Below are 17706 nucleotides of genomic sequence, written 5' to 3' on the forward strand. Positions count from 1 at the left end.
ATCAAACCATTGGGCATGTACATAAAACACACGCTATCAGCCAGAGAACAGTTTGTTTACTGACACACTTCCAACTCACCCTAGAAGGTTCTTTTTTTGCATTATAATTCTCTGTTCAAAAGGATCTGAATTCTGAGTATATTGAACATTGTCTTCATTTCAGGGCTGTTGGATGTAACCATTGACTGTACATAAAATGAACAATGTGCCTTTATGTGCCGATTGTGAGGTCTGAAGCCAAAAGACAAGCTTCACAGATGCTGACATATTGACTGGTGCAGCCAAGTCATGAACAGAATCGACCTGGCTGGTAGAGCCAGAGGACTGGTGCCCCATTGTTTGGCTGATCAAAACACACATTAGATGTTCTGATGAAACATCAAAGAACATTCAGCAGAACAGATGCTTGTGTTGATCAGACAGACACTGATGGCTAAGGAACATTAAGGGACTCTTTTGTTAGTATTCCCTACTTCTTGCTATTTCTCTGAAACAGGATGCTTCAGGCGCCCGCATCGGAAAACAGAGCTGTCAATCAATCATCTTTTTCACATCAAATAACTGATTAAAGCTAAACTTGTCTGAAAATAAGCACATCCGCATGAATCAGCACGTTATCAACTAGCTTTAAAGACAGAATCCACATTTGAGGAAAATATATCTGATGTGTTGTTAAATTTTACACTGTAACCCCCCTCCACCTGGGAATGTGGGAAAGCTGTGGTTTATCATCTATACTGAGGTCAGTCAGTAGGTGGAGCTCCAAATCGTTTGGCTTCACATTAAGTGAAGTAGCAGTGAACACCTAAGAGCTAAGAGGAACAACACAGCTAATTTCTTTTTAGAGGAGTTGGTAATTTAGAATCTGAGTTGAGCATGGAGCCATAGTGACCCCTGTGAGCGAGCTAGTTGCTGAATGCTCCACGCTGCTTTTATACATTTTTGTGCCAGATTGTAGACAATCTTATTTACATTGAAGTTAATGAAATATTTTTTTTAGTGCACAGATCACGCATTTTACACAGGATTCATTGAAGCCAACAACAATTATGAATGAAAATCTAAAAATAAATTGAAAAAAAAAATGTACTCATTGCCACATTTTTCTTTGTCAAAGCACCAGGGAGCAACTGGAGAGCATCTGAAACACTGCATGCAGCTCTATAGCTGCAGGTCGCTGACCTCTAGTCTGGGGGACTTGCATAACTATATTTGTCTTTGTAGCTGAGAGTTGAGCCAGCCTTACATAACTCTTTTAATGTACTAATGAGAGGAGCAGAAGCAGAAATAACAGCAATGTTTAACACTGTGAAGTCTAATAACATTTAACACTTTTAGCTCTTGTACATCCCTGCTCAGTGTAAGAGTTGTGCTGTCTCAGTGAAGGGACCACAAACTAGTATGTGTCTGGTGTGTGAATTTCTTTGTGTGTCTGTGTGTGTGTGTGCGCGCGCGTCTCCACCTTGCTGCATATGACTGAATTCACCGTCATTAAGTCAGGATTAAAGCAGCTTTACTTGGCTTTGTTCTCCCTCTGTTTTCCCTCTGTGGGTGGTATGCATGTGTTAGTGGATCCATGTGTATGTACTCATTCACATATGTATTACATGGTGTGCGTGTGTGTGTGTGCACTCTAATGTCTCTATGATCAGGCAACATTGGAAACAATGTAATTCTTCAAACATGAATTGGAGACACAGACATTCCTTGTAGCTCATTCATCGTGCTAGAGGCACAAATAGAGAAAGTATTTTTTTTATCTCTCTTTATACTTCATAAGGATTGCTGATTATATTTCCTTTGGCCCCTGGTTACGATCCAGTTTGTTAATCTTGATTGTGGGCTGATTTTTTTCTTTTTTTTGTCTCCAAAAATAACTTGAGTAAATGAACTTATTAAAAATGATCTAATTAGCTAATTCCATTTTACTAAGTCCAGCTATCATCACTGTAAACTCTGTATGACCTGTTTTACATACTGTGAAACTGGTGGTCATGATGTACTGCATGCTTAAACTGGTTCAGCACTGACATGGAGCAAGCGCTAGAGCTCCATGTTGTGGTAAAACTACCAGCAGTCACATCATGTTTAAAATCTCCTTGTAGACAAACAACTTACAACTTAAGTGTCCAGCTCCGGTAAACCACTGTACAGAACAACAAAAAACAGGCTTCTCTATCACAGAAATGTGCTGGTTTTCCAAAGTAGTGAATTCAACCACCCCTAAAAAATGATAGTATCTAAAGCAGCTCTACTGCTTTAGCCACAAAAAGCAGTTGTATTGTGTATAAGCCAAGTTACTGTTGGACTGTTTTCACATTGTAGTTGAAAGTATTTCCACACTGCTGACATTTTAGCCACAGAATTGATAAGGCGTATGGAGCGGACTGTCATGAGTTTAGTGTATGGTTTGTTTGTTCATGTTTCTTTTCGCTTTTTGAACCATATGGAGAGTAGGGTGCCATAAAATATTTTTTGATGCAGCAATCTGACAGGCTGAGCATGTGTGTTCATGCAACAGTAAAAGCTGAGGCTTGAGTTCCAAATTGATGTTCTGTTTATCATTTTCCTATTAATTATATACAGTCAGGCAAACCCAGAACGCCTGGTTGCACTAAGTACTCTCGGATTTGCATTTTGGTGCGAATCCTGTTTTGTGACAGCTGACAGAAAGATTGGAGATGACTGGCTCAAACCAATATGCCCATCCATTGTTGCTTGTTTGGCTTGAGTTTGCCAGCATTTTTTTGCTTTTTTGAGCTTAGTGAAGCCCCCATCCAGTGGTTGGGACCGAAATCAGGACAGCTCTGATATTTGTTGAATCATACCCAAAATTTTAACATGCAATATCAAGACATGAAATGTATGATCCCTTACTTAATGTAATTGTCTTGGATACAAGGTGTTTCTGTACTGTATTTCTAAGAATCTTTTCTTTTTGTAAACTCAGACTAGAAGCATTTTTTTCTTGCATAGTTTAATATTCAACATCATGCTTCACTTTGTTTTTGTACTTAAATGGGTTTGCATTCAATTTCCTCATACCTGCTAAATGACAATTAAGATATTATATATATCTATTCTATAGAAAGTCATACATCAAAATAGAACTGACTTAAACATGATGTACAGGTTGCTAGGCTCCTCACGCCTTCCTGACATATGATTTCCCTCATTAGAACACAGTCAAATCTTCAACATTATTGCTTTATTATTCCATTTCCCTTATTAGGCTATTACAGTATATATCAAAGCAAACACAATACTGGCTTTGTTGACAGGTTGATCCAATATAACCCAGACCTAAATAGCAGCTGAAGCCTTTTTTTTCTTTTGGAAAAGTGTTTTTCTTCCTGTCAGAGGTACCTCATTTGTCTCACTAAGTTCTTAGATAGAATTTGCATATTTGTCAAAACAACTGCAGCCAATTTTTGTAATAATAAACTGACAGGTTGGATTTCCCTACCCTGATTTGGAAGTGGTGAGGCAGTGATCACAATTCTGCATACATTAGTCTAGATACAATCTTGCCGCAGTGTGCATACAAACAGCATGAGGTGGAGAGGAATAGGACAACATAATCTGGCACTTAAAAGACACTATCAGCACTGCTGGATTCACTGCCATTCTTGCCTGACAGACATTAAAATCTTGGGCTCTGGTTCAGCGTATTTGGGCTTCACAATGGTAGGGATTTTTATTGAGGTTTGTCCTTGCAGTAAATTTCAAAAGGTTATTCTATTTGATGGGACCGCTGTACCATGCAAACCCCTAAGCTGTCCTTTTTTCTGAAAAGATGCAACCTCCCACCATAGAAGATTTGGAAAAAGCTTCCCATCTTTTATTATTTGTTATTTTTGAGTAGTTGCACAATGGGCTGTACTTCTATCATAAAAAAATGTTCCACAGACAGTCGTAAAGGGACCCATATTTTAAATATGGCATGTAGAACAGATGGTGTTTTTTATATCCGTTTGTGCTGGATGAAGCTTTTGAAATCACAACTGAATATCTAGTAAATATAAACTAAACACACATCGATCAAGAAATCATGGAACTCCTTTGAATGTCACAGTAGATTTTTTTTAATATTACAAAGGATCACAAAAGCACACCAATGTGAGTGTGGATACAAATATGAGGCATTATCTGCCTTTTTTACTCACCTCAGAAACACCAGCCACATCAGTTTAGATCACCCCCCCCCCCACACACACACACACACACACACACACACACACACACACACACACACACACACACACACACACACACACACACACACACACACACACACACACACACACACACACTCACTCACTCCCCAAAATCAAACAAACCTGAAATAGGAGGAGACAGCAGTCCCCCAGAATAGACTGCCACAGTGTTTCCGCTATATGTATTCAACTGTGGCAATACACTGTGACAGGAGCATCACCTGCTGCACCATGTAGATTTTCTAACACCATGTAGATCTAAATCTATGTCACTATTAGTGAAAAGTGGTGTAATCTACTGTGACAGAGGCAGCCTCTATTGTACAGTACGAATCAGTCTCTTATGTGTTACTTGGTGGGTTTAGATGAAAAATGTTGTGTTTGCTGAAAGACTTTGTACACCCAGCAGAGCCGTTTGGTATTTTTGCTGCATGCAAGGGAGACAGGGACCTTTTATTTACTCTCTACACAGGGTGAGTAGAGCCCAATTTTAAAGAGCACAGGGCTGTTTCCCAGTCTTAACAAACCAGGTGGTTGATGCTCCCTTCACTAATCCACTGCCTGACAACAAATGTTTACGTGTGTCGACTTTAATATCTTTTTTGCAGATGAGACGTTGCAAAAACCCACTTGTTTGAATCAGTATTATTATCCTAGCCTTAACCAGCAGGGCGCATGCTAAACAGCAGCAAGCTGAATCTTCGTGGCCTTGTCCTGCTCAGAAGTGAAATAAGAGCTCCTTTTTTGTCCTTTTTCCTTTTGAAGAAAACAGCAGCAGATTTGTAGCTTTCAGCATATTTTGTTTACATCTGATTCCTGTAGGAAAGCAAACATGTTTATGTCCAAGTCAAAATAGGCGATACATTTTTAATGAAACAAAAAAAATATACAGGAGGAAATACTTGTGTGATTACTGCAACTTTTTTGGTGATTCGATTTTTGAGTAAACTGGACAACGCTCTGTACCCGGGGTGAGAATTTAAACCATTATTCAACTTGACTCTCAGAATACCCTACCCTTCTAAAAATTGTTTTACTGAAGCGAGTGTATTCTTAATCCTCATATCACTGTGTGTGAGACCGTCTCATTTACTCCCCTCTGCCGCTTCACTGTGGCAAGTGTGTAAATGTTTCAGCAAAGGATCTGTTTGCATATGGGAGATAACTGTAGTGAGTAACAGAGTGAGGGCAGCCTTTTTTGCACCAGTGGCTTGTCTTTCAGGCATATATCTGTGGAGAAATCAATGCAGAATGTTGATGGGAGAGATATGTGCCCTCTGACTCTTCCCCCTCCCACACACACACACACACACACACACACACACACACACACACACACACACACAGACACACACACACACACAGAGACACGCACACACACACTCCCGAGCATGTATGCACACACAGTGGGTGAAGACAGCATTGATTTGAAGAGGATCGCCTTGCAGTGATTACAAAGTGTTTAACTTGTTATTTTAGATCTATCTGCGCTTGTTAACACACACTCACAAATAACACAAAACCAAACTAAATAGCATCTTCCTTCTTTTTTTTCTCCCCTCTGTGTGTACTAGACACATGATGCATGTATGGAATGATGGGCGAGACTTATCCTTCACTCCAGATGGTTACCAGGCCAACCCGAAACTGGTTGTCATTGTCTTGAACAGCGAAAGAAAGTGGGAGAAGGTAACATAAAAACATCAGATTTACGCTAACAGCAGGGAAATTAAAATGTCAAACAACTCTAATGAGTGAGGCTGTTTCTGATTTTTTTTTGTGTGTGTTGGTCTGTGTTTGTGCTCAAACAGATGGGCCGTTGGGAGAACGGGACGTTGTCATTGATGTTTCCAGTGTGGCCGAGGTACAACTCCTACGGGGATGAGGATGCCGACGAGAACCATCTCTCTATTGTCACGCTGGAGGAGAAACCTTTTGTCATTGTCGACAATGTGGACATCCTCACAGGCACATGCATGAGGAACTCTGTGCCCTGCCGCAAGCATGTCAAAGAGTAAGTTGATACACATAATACATTGTGAACAAAATACACAACACCTACACTGCTTAAGAGCAATTTAAAAACCACAAGAGTTACTAAAATAAAAGCTGACAATCCCTGATCTGGAGGTGTTGGATTTGTTTGTTCTAAGGATACTTTCACTTGCAGCAGGGTAAAAAAATGTTTCTTATTCTGGAGTGTGTTTGACACTCCATTAGATCTACCCCTGTTTTTTCACTCAACAAAATGAATTGACACATCTCTAACTCAGTTTGTCTAAGAACATAATTGTCAATCACTTGCCCTCTGCTTGTCCACTTTTGTTCTACAAGGATCTCTACTGGGCCCACTCATTTTTACTTTATATAATAATGACTCACCATCTGTTTGTCCTCCAGACTGGAATCCAAATGCACTGTATGTGACTGACAATATAATATGGGAGTACTGACAGCCGTGTTAATACTACACTTGCTCAGTGGTCCTTGTTGCTGGTCATATTCCTTGTTGCCCCAGAGGTCTGTGTGAGGGAGAATAGATATTTATTGGTATTCATGTCTAATATAGCGAAGCTTATTTCTGATTCATACAGAACAACGCTGCATATCAACTAGCAGCTGAGATATTAATCAGTGATTTCCCTCCACATTACAACTATTTTATATTCTTTGTTGGTGTTGTACAGGAGTATAACCCAATCCCAACTCCTGTGAGTGAGTTCAACACACGCAGACAAAAGGGTTCTTGTCTGGCTCCCAGATAATCACTTTTGTCAGTTTTAATAAATAATTACTCTCAGTTGCTGTCAGCATGCTAATGCCGATCTGTCAGTGTGTTTTTTGTGTGTTTTTCTGGTACATCTTTAATCACATCTCTTTCCAAATGTGGTCATTTTGATTGTTGGATTAATGAAGTGTGATTTGTATGTTTTTTATATGTTGCTTGATAGGTTTTACAGTTGTTTGGTCCAACTGGTGCTTCATGTTTTCATCTGATTCATAATGTGTTTAAAGATGCTATGAGAAGGAGCTGTTTTAATTGGGCTGCCTCGTCACCTTCTGGCCTAGAGTTTTACGTACACTGTCGTAAATTACTTTTAGCGGCATGTGTTTGTTTTGGAATTAAATGAAGATCAGATCAAAACAAATTTTCTTTGTTCAAAACAACTTTTTACTGTATTCAATACACCAAGGTATTTATCAGTACAGTAATTTAGACTAATGTGACAAGTGAACTTTGTCATTTTGTAAGTAGTTTTGTAGCCGTTTATATTTAGCATAGCTGGCAGCTTGGTGCTCTAAGACATGTCTGTAATGTGTAACATTAATGATTTGTAGTTATGTCCTGTTTAAACGGACCACTGCAGAATAACTGCTGTGTGTGGGTTGGAATGGACATTATCACAAACAGTTTAGCTCCTTTAGCCTTTAGCTGGAGCTGTATCACTCTCCTGTTTAGCTTTCTTCTGCTCTTCTGTCCCTTTTCTGTCTGACAGTTAGGCTCCTGTATCCACCATTACTAATTAATCACAGAAATTGTTTTCAGCTAAGAAAGACAGAATTATCTGTTCTCACTACTAAAAGTCGTCAGTTGGCTTAGTGTTGTCATATACACCTAGACGTGCTGTAAATCAATCCAGTTGTGCTTGACTCGATTGGGAAGCTAAAAAGTAGCATTTTTGATAAGCCTGTAATATTGGTACTGATAATCTCAATTTTAATTGTGGAATACAATCAGGCATATATCTAGAAGGGAGACTTTTGCAAGATCACTTAGAAACTTCTCACAGACCCTTTAAACTAGGACTGTTGAACATCTTAAGTTTTTAAATGTATTAACTATTATTGATTAAAACAAATATCATATTATTTTTACAAGTACAATAGATCAATTATTGAAATGATGAATGAATAAATGAAGAAAGTTAACTAAAGTAAATGCATAATGAAAAATTAATGCTATTATCATTCTTTTTTAACAGTTATAGCTGTGAATTTCACATCTTGAATTTGCCCATACACAGATGCCTATAAAAATCTATGAATTATTCAAATTCTCAGTTGTGATGAATGTTTAAGATCCATTGTTTGACTTGATTTTACATTACCAGGTATTATCTCATGTTTTCAGTTACTGTATGTATTGGAAAAAGATGTTCAATCCTCCTCTTAGAAAATACCAGAAATAAATAAATCCCATCCTGAGTCGCACCTGGAGGAGGAAATTAAAGGATGTTTCATGTTGGGATGCTGCCCAATCTTTTGTCATCTCCCATCTGGACTACTATAACCCCCACCAGGCATGGCTCGTAAACTATTCTGTTCTGTACAAAATGTCCAGAATGCTTTGGTCTGCCCTGTCTACAACCTCCCCAAGTTTGTCTTTTTTGCCTCCCCAACTCCTTTTTACTCAGCCCTTGGCTGGTGGTGGCTGTTCACATCAAATTCTAAATTCTGGTCCTGGCAGTTAAGATTCCTCTGGGAGTCACATGCTTGTATCTGCGGGCTACGGTCTACCTGTACACACATGCCTGCGCTCTGTGCTTTACTACAACCAGCTAAGCTCTCTACTCCCTGCGGCAGCTACATCATCATTTCACCTGGCCTTGACTCTTCTTTCTGCTGCTCCTCAATAGTGAAATGTCCTTCCCACTCCAGGCGGGACAGCAGCATTACTCCACATCTTCCATTCTAAAACAGGCCTCTTTCCCCTGAATGAATATTCCCATTCCTCATACCCTCACTCTTCACCTACTTTTGAAAAAATAAAAGCTCCCTTTGAACTGTTTATGTGCATTTTTTTAAGCTTGAAGCTTTAAGCTCGCTAGCATGTCTTCTTCTGTCACAGTCCAGGCTCTCAGGAGTATTTTATTTGTTATCAGTGCACTAAGTTGCTGGTGATAACAGTATCAGTATCAAAACACTCACCAAATTCACAGTGACTTTGTCGTGCATCTTCATCAAATTGGATTATTTTTATCTGTATACAGTGTTTTACCCACCTCACCACTCACCACCTGACTGTGCGCTGTATATATCACTCCCTCTGCTACAGCAGTGGGCTGCTGATTGCCTTTAACCATCCTCTAACACAAGTTATGACAGTTAAAAATTCCTACCATATTTGAATCAACTTTCATATGCACTAAATGATTAAATAAAACATTAATTTAGCCACAGGTAGCTATTTTTAGATTTATGTATGCACCTCATCCATAATTAGGCCTCAGATTGTTAATTATGTCACTTGATTCATTTTAAAATGTAACTTTAGGGTAGTGTTTTTCCATATTCAACACTTTTCCTTTGAATAATCAGCCAAGCCTCAAACTTTAAAGGCATCTTTCTACAGCAACACGTCAAACAATATGAGAAACTTTTTCCTTTGAAAAAACTTAAAAGATATCTTTTAATACACCATATTCTTGGATTCTTTGACAGCTTGGATTTTGCTCCAATTATTGGCTGTGTATGGATGCCGCAATGAGAAGCTCTGTATGATGATAGGAGGCAGCTTATTTACACTACAAAGTCATTTTTACCATTAAGCTCATAATTCAGCTCTTCCGTATACAGCCAGTTTAGACATTAATAGAGATGGGCGAGTACTGGTGTCTTTATTGGGGATCAGGCTGATACCAACCTTTTTTAAGGTATCGCTACTCGTGAAGGCAGCAGCAACCAGCAGCTGATACTCAAGGCAAAAAAGTCTTACGTTGAGTAAGTCTTCTTTGCCAATAGTTGCTGCTACTTGCTGCGGTTTAACACCACAGCAAAAGTGCATCAGATCCTGTTTAGACAACATGAATGAACCAGGGAGAATTAACAGTTAAACTGTTTTATTTTGAACTTCAGTTTGTTTTAAAAAAATGCTGAAACTCTTGACAGTCGTAAATTTTATTTTGCACTTTTGTTTATTAAAGGAATGGAGAGAGTTTTTTGTGTTTTAGTTTGGATTTAAGGGCAGAGTGAGTGTGCTGTCTCTGTTCAGAATGATCTGTTCTGTTGAATTGAAAATTTGTGTATCAAAAGTACCAGTGGTATCAGTACTCAGTATCGCTGAGTACTCAAGAGGGAGAACTCGTACTGGTATCAGTCTGAAAAAAAGGGGCATTGAACATCCCTAAACATTTATCATAACTGCTACAGGTCAGTGGCTCAGTTGTGGCATCATAGGTTTGGGTTAAAAACCTAATCGAAAATGCAGATACACAGAAACCTGAATTGTTTCAATGGTCCAGAACTAAAAGAATCTTCATTTAGTTACAAGATATGTCTACACTTTTGCCTTCCTAACTGCTTGTCACGATGTGTCATTTTATTTAAGGAGTGCACAAATAGGGTGACTCATTATTAAGTAATTAGTATTTCGTGAAGTCATTAGGAGTTGTGCCACTAAACGGCTGAATCATAGTTGAATCAGAAATTAAAAAATAACTATGAATTAATTGATCAGGTTGTTACGGATCCAAAGCCGTGATCTTTAAGGAAGAATGAAATTGTTGCGTGTTTGTTGTGTGTGGTATAGTCACCAGTGGATCTGTCTGCTCAACCTTTGATAAACTGTGCTGTCACTGCAGAGGTGCAAGTGGTCACACGCTTAGGTGACCAGTCTCTTCTTGGCCTTTGTTGACATTAGTGTTTGTTGTTTGTGTCTCCATCCATCCATCCATGTGTTCATACAAGCATACAGGCATCCAATTATCCATAGGCATTACATCTACCCATACGCTACTTTCATTTGATGTATGTGTGTTTGTTACAGTTGAAAAACATGTAATGAGCCTATTGTACTGTAAGTATATCTGAAAGTGTCTGTTGTTGTTGTGTGTGTGTGTGTGTGTGTGTGTGTGTGTGTGTGTGTGTGTGTGTGTGTGTGTGTGTGTGTGTGTGTGTGTGTGTGCGTGCGTGTGTGTGTGCGTGTGCGTGTGTGTGTGTGCGTGTGTGTGTGTGCGTGTGTGTGTGTGTGTGTGTGTGTGTGTGTGTGTGTGTGTGCGTGTGTGTGTGTGCATGTGTGTGTGTGTGTGTGTGTGTTTATGTAGTGACATAAGGACACAGAGAAGGCTCAGCTGGGAACAGCTAATGCATTCAGTACATGTCCATTAAAACACCTGGGGCACTTACTGTACATACAGACTTGCACATATGTATGTGTAACACACACATCATCAAACACACACACTCACACTCACTACACACACATAACTATGCTGTACTGCAGATACTACACTTACATGTGAAAAGATCTTTTAAACCTTTGATGGTTTGCTCCTTTGACAGTCTTTCCCCTCGTTCTGTGTGCAGATCGCTCAGTGCTTTGTGAACTTTGCTTTGATTCAGAATCAGCTAAAACGTTATGTGAAAAGGTCACAGAGTTACTGTTCCAATCCATACATGCCCTGTCTGAGGATGGCTGACATAGGAATGGAATAAAGTTTTAATGAAAATACTTAAGAAGATGCTGGTAGGGTTTAATAGATCATGAGAATCATTTGATCCGACAATTCAGTTTAGTTCACTGCTCCGAGGTCCTCTGGGATGGCTGTCAGGAATCCTTTTCAATTCAGTGCATCATGTCTACATGGCTGCAATGCTGCATGTGGAGGTGTGCTACGAGTTTAAGTGAGATATCTCCTTACGGACAGAATCAAAGAAACACACGGAGAGGGGGGAGGAAAGGAAAGCGTAAAAAGGATGAGGAGAGAGATGAGAGGAAGGACAGCTGATATTTTAATCATGTGGGTTGGTTGTTCTGCAGAGCCCCGCTCTATTTAAAGCCCAGCAGCATCTGCTCAGTACCCCTGAGTTTTCAGGCACTAAGGGAAACACACGCACACATATACACATAAACTTGCATACACACTTTGTACAAGCTCTCTCTGCCCTTCAGCTGTATTTATGGTTACTCTCTACTGTCATAATTCTGATTTTTACTGTGTTATAGAACCAGCAGATGTGCAGGAACAACAGCACACTTCACACACTCCCCTCTTAAACACTGAAAATGTCCTCCGATATGAAAAATGATGGCCTAATCATGCTTGGGCATATGTTTGTGTGTCTGTGTGTTGCAGTAACAGCACATCAGGAGGTGCTTACATTAAGCAGTGCTGTAAGGGCTTCTGCATTGACATACTGAAGAAGATAGCCAGGAACGTCAAGTTCACCTATGACCTCTACCTGGTCACAAATGGGAAGCATGGAAAGAAGATCAACAATGTGTGGAACGGCATGGTTGGGGAGGTACGTGCTTCACTTGACCACTGTGTTATATACAGTTTTCCTGTGTTACTTTTCTCATGTTACTTGTCTTACGTTACTTTTAGAGCCCGACCGATGTGGGATTTTTGGGGCCGATGCCAATACCGATACTTGGGGCAAAAAAAACCTGATATCCAATATATCGACCGATATCCTATATATCGGCTGATATATATAACAAATTAATTGGTATACACAGGATATATACTTTATACAATCACAAATCATTATAATACCCATATGATTCAAGACAGAGACAGAACACTATTAAATTAAGACAAGGAACTTTAATAATAAATCTGTCAACATAAGAACTGTAGTGTAAACCAATGATAAATAAGAACAAGCTGTAAACACAATAATAAATAAATAAGTCAAACTGTAAACACCTTGAATAAATAAGTCAAACTTTAAACCCAGTAAGTATTAAAAAAAAATAAAAATGTTAAGACACAATGAGCAACGTTAAAACGCCGTATGATAGTCTTACATTAGATAATGGTGGACGTGTGAATTAACAGTAGCATTTATCTCTGTTTATCTCACAAAGAAGCAACTAACACGATGTTAAAACGTCATTCTATAGTTTTACATTAGATAATGGTGGACGGAGGGGGCGGGCACTCGGCCAGTGTGCAGCCCAACACACAGACACACAGGAACAGGAGTGACAGAATCTCTGTGGAGCTAAAATTTTTATAAATGGCTACATTTTGGCCAATGTTGATTAATCGGTGACAGGCATAATCGACCTGATTAATCAGTTGGGCTCTAGTTACTTTTGATGTAATGGGGGAAACACCTTTTTTAGAAGATTGATACTGTCGGTGAGCCAAGGTTAAGCTCCAGGATTTAGAACAGGGTGAAACGGCACAGGGGGAAACATGGTGCTGTCCTGTTGAGCAATGGTCGACACAGCAGCACCTCCAAAGCTACCAGCTGATGTACTGCTCACACAACAGTCACTCCTTAGGGCTGAATCGATTTGATGCCTCTACAGACTCTTTTAATGCATTGTGCTTGATTTGCCTTGTTCATGATTCTTAAATCTACCTAACAGCTTTATATCAGGTGGTCAGGCTGATTTAAACACAGTCTTCAACCTATCAGCATTAACAGTGTGAACCAAACTAAGTTACTGACCCTCAAGAAAACTTCAACCACAGGCCAAATTTTAGAATTAAAGTCACCGCATTAACAAATGCTCCAGATCATTTTAAAACTGAGCACCGGCTCGTTGGCTGTATCAGTCAGTGACAGCACATAACACTTGTTTGATCTCTAAACCCATCAGATATCAAAACATTAAACCCTCTGGAAATGTAAATAATTCACACAAAGGCTTTATTATGCCTTACTTCAGAGGTATTAGCTTGAAATACAAACACAGCAACATATGATTTGTCAGAATTAAATGTTTGAGCTCTGTCTCCTCAAGAAGAGAGAAAACAGCCTTTAAATATTTGTTTGTTCACTGAAAGTTAGATAATGTCAGTCTCATTGCGGGCGCTAGGAAATCTAACCTTTGATTGGTTTTTGCGTCACAGTGACAGGGAGAGCTAATGCTCAAGCTGAACTTTGTGATGAAGGATGGATTGTGGATAAATCATCATCAGATGACTGCAGATGGGAGTCATCATCCACAGTGCGATTTAATCACAGCAGATGGTTTCAATTGCATTTGCTTGTTGTAAGGACTATTTTTACCTCATGTACCTAAGCAAAAGATGCAAAGATGCTTGAGGAGGATGGAGAGATTACACTTTCATGAAAAATTGTTATTGATATTTATTAGTATTTATCCTTTTGTCATAGTCTTAGCATGAAAACAAATAAATGTATGATTATGACAAAGTGTCAAACTATTTTACTCAACTGCTTTATCATCATTGTTTCTGATGTAAACAAAAACTCCTCCTATATTTATATTCTCTTAGGGTATTCACCTGTATAAGTATTCATCATTATAAAGTTAATTCATATGTTATTCTGTACGTTTTCTGTCTCCATGAATATCAAACATCCCTGCCCTGTCTTTGGCACTCAGCCCTAAGTGTTTTTGTTCCTAGTACAGAAGAGTCTCACTGATGTGTTTTTAATCTTTTATACACAACAATGATGCTTTGTGACACAGATGAATAAGCTATAACAGGCTTTGGGTACACAATACTTGACAGGAGAATCACTTCATTGTTGGCTTTGGTCTTTTCATGGGATTTGTTGACTTTAAGAAAATGATGGATTATAGCCAGACTTATCCTTTAAAGCTGCAATCTGTGATCCAATTTTAAACAGAGAGGGGTCTGTGTCATAACACCGGAAAAACCTTGAGACAGCGAACTGGAAGCTGCTTTGTTTAAAAAGGTCTATCTACCTTTTAATGCATATTGTGACACTAGAATGGGATATATTGCTTTATGATGATGTAACAGGTGATTATAACCAATTTAATCAGGATGAGAAAAAAGCTCACTTGTCCCAATTAAGTAAAACATCATCAGAGCAGTTTGATATGGCTGATAATATTTCCCACCTGGGCTTTGAAATCAATTTGAACAAGTATTTAAATGTACGGATAGAAAACCTTGATGTCAGGGCTCAGGGTTTCTGGAAATGATTTATTCATTCACAGATTAAATAAAAGCCAAGTGCTGTCACAGCAGAGCTCTTAAAGGTCAAAGCTGAGACGTAAAATGTCTGATAATGGAACCTGACGATATGATCCATGGATGGCGGTAATGTTTTCCTGGTGCCAGAAGCTAAAGGCCTCAGTTAAGACAATTAGATCTGGAAAAAGCATAAACTTTAACTGCACACTAAAAACGACATCTGTTTGAGCAAAATTTCTTTCTGTCAGGAGACATTCAGAGGGACAGAAATGTTGGCACTATGAAAAAGACAGCTGTATTTTTACTTTTCATGTGATATGACTGAAAATGCCCTCCAACTATGGATGACATTCTGTGCTTGTAGCCTCAGTCACTGTGATATTTCACATCCAAAATAAAACTGAGGGAACAAATCAAAGTAGAACTGTCTGAGGCTGTCCAAATATTTACAAACTTCACTAAATTATTCTCTGTCAGAGCAGGTACCCATGCACGCATTCACTGGTTTTATTGTCCACTGTCAACCAGGTGGTGTACAAGAAGGCCGTGATGGCAGTTGGTTCGCTGACCATCAATGAGGAGAGGTCAGAGGTCATTGACTTCTCTGTGCCCTTTGTGGAGACTGGCATCAGCGTCATGGTGTCACGAAGCAATGGGACTGTCTCTCCATCTGCCTTCCTTGGTATGTCTGCCCTTCTTTTGTCTTTCATAATCAAATTCTCTTTTTTTCTCTCTCCTCTGTCTCCACGTCTGTCCCCTCGTGAGCTGACTACTAGGAGAAACAAGTAAAAAGGGGAGGGGCTTACATGTTGGCAAAATCTTGCACATAAAGTGAAATATTTTATTCAGAGAGTATGTGCTGGCCAAGCTCCACTTGTACCCTGACTTTATCTGGGCCTCAACACCCTGAGCACATAAATATTTCGAGCAGAGCAGAGGAAGTGGAGTGTGCCAGCTGTTTTTTGAAAACTCTGCTCAGACAAAGCATTCTTGATACCCTCCTCCTCCTCCTCCTCCTCCAGTTGTTCAGATGACTAGAAACTGAAGCGTTCCTCCGTGCTCGCCTAATGTATTGTATTGCCATTGGAGCGAGACAGGGAGCGAGGGGGTGTATTGGACCATGCGTGTGTTGGTCCCTGTGTATCAAGCCATGTGTCGGTATGCGTGTGTTAGTCAGATATAAAAAGTGTGTGTGTGATACAGCACAAATGTATTAAAATGTTTTGATATTGAATCAAGGATGTGTGGAGGATGAGTGTGCTTTGGCCGTACGTATGCTAAGGGGCGAATGCTTCATGTGGTTGTATGAAACTGTATTGTATTAGTGTGTGTGCGAGTGTGTGTGTAAGTGTGTGTGTAAGTGTGTGTGTGTGTGTGTGTTGAGCCTGGGCCAGGGTATCAGTGACGGTTCAGTATCTCTCGCTCCCATATTAGAGGCACCTCAGTGCACAATCTCTCAGGGTTGGCTAACCCTGGCAGTCACATACTTACACATATAGTCTATACACACATACTCACACACACACACGGACACACACACACGGGCACACACACATATAATTTGTCGGGGTTCAGCGTCTCTGGCACTCATCCTGCTCTCTGAACTCCTGCCCCCGTACACACCACACATGCAGACTCACACACACACACACACACACACGCACAGCATACATGATCCCACCCAAAAGAAATCCATACACATGCCCATAGCGAGCCACATCAGATCACATGGAGTTTAATTTCTCTCTCTTTCTTTCTTTTTCTCTGTCTTAACCCTAGCCTCTCTCTTTTTCTCCCACCCCTCCCCCCTGCTCCAGGCCTCTCCGTCTCCCTCTCTCATCCAAGGGAATAATGAGAAATATGGAAATGTGCTCCGTCAAACTCTCTGTGACTAACCCTCCCCCTCCCCACCTCTCTCCCCTGTCTGTCTCCCCCTTCTCCCCCATCTCTGTGTCTATCATCTTTTCCTCGCTTTATCTCCCCCTTGTCTCTTTTGTCTCTTATCAAGTCTGCCTCCTCCTTCTTACATCCTTCGCTTTTCACACATGTCCTGCTCCTCCTTCGTGTCTGTCTCTTTCTCATGTGTCGTTTTCTCTTTAACTTTTTTCGTTCTCTCTTCCTTTTCTTTTTCAGAGCCTTTCAGTGCATCAGTTTGGGTGATGATGTTTGTGATGCTGCTCATCGTCACAGCCATTGCCGTCTTCCTCTTTGAGTTCGTAAGCCCTCTGGGCTTCAACCGAAACTTGGCCCAAGGCAAAGGTAGGATCACACTCCCCCAGACAATCAGGAATATCACACCAATCATTTCTCTCCAGAGCAAGGACCAAAATCCAAGTTTTCCCCCGCAGCAAAAGAAGTGACCTATTACTACTCTGACTTCAGACAGTTCAGCTGTAACAGTTCTAACCACAATACTTAAATCTCATCCGACATAGCAATCTGAAACTGTAGCTTTTTTGCTGGCTGTGATTTGGGGAGGATTGTTCAACTGACTCTCTACCATGTGGACATGTTTAGTTTTCTCAATAAGAACAAGTACGCAGAAAACTGGTAGCTTTGAGTCAGAAATATTTTTCTGTGAACATATATAACCCTGGAAAAAAACACCTGTTGTATTG

The 17706-nt window shown here is 39.9% G+C and overlaps 1 protein-coding gene across 2 annotated transcripts in view; it reads left to right on the forward strand.

The window, feature by feature from the left end:
• Positions 1–17706, forward strand: part of grin2ab (glutamate receptor, ionotropic, N-methyl D-aspartate 2A, b) — a 128167-nt gene that overhangs the window by 94283 nt on the left and 16178 nt on the right. For both annotated transcript variants that reach the window (XM_074661836.1, XM_074661841.1), the window contains 5 exons: positions 5792–5906; positions 6029–6231; positions 12293–12461; positions 15617–15770; positions 17222–17347. In XM_074661836.1, coding sequence (XP_074517937.1) covers positions 5792–5906; positions 6029–6231; positions 12293–12461; positions 15617–15770; positions 17222–17347 — 767 coding nt within the window. The remainder of the gene's footprint in view (positions 1–5791; positions 5907–6028; positions 6232–12292; positions 12462–15616; positions 15771–17221; positions 17348–17706) is intronic.

This window comes from Halichoeres trimaculatus, unplaced genomic scaffold, assembly GCF_033239565.1.
Source record: "Halichoeres trimaculatus isolate MK-OKI-2021-1 unplaced genomic scaffold, fHalTri1.1 fHalTri1_scaffold_2, whole genome shotgun sequence".
NCBI classification, from domain to species: Eukaryota; Metazoa; Chordata; class Actinopteri; order Labriformes; family Labridae; genus Halichoeres; species Halichoeres trimaculatus.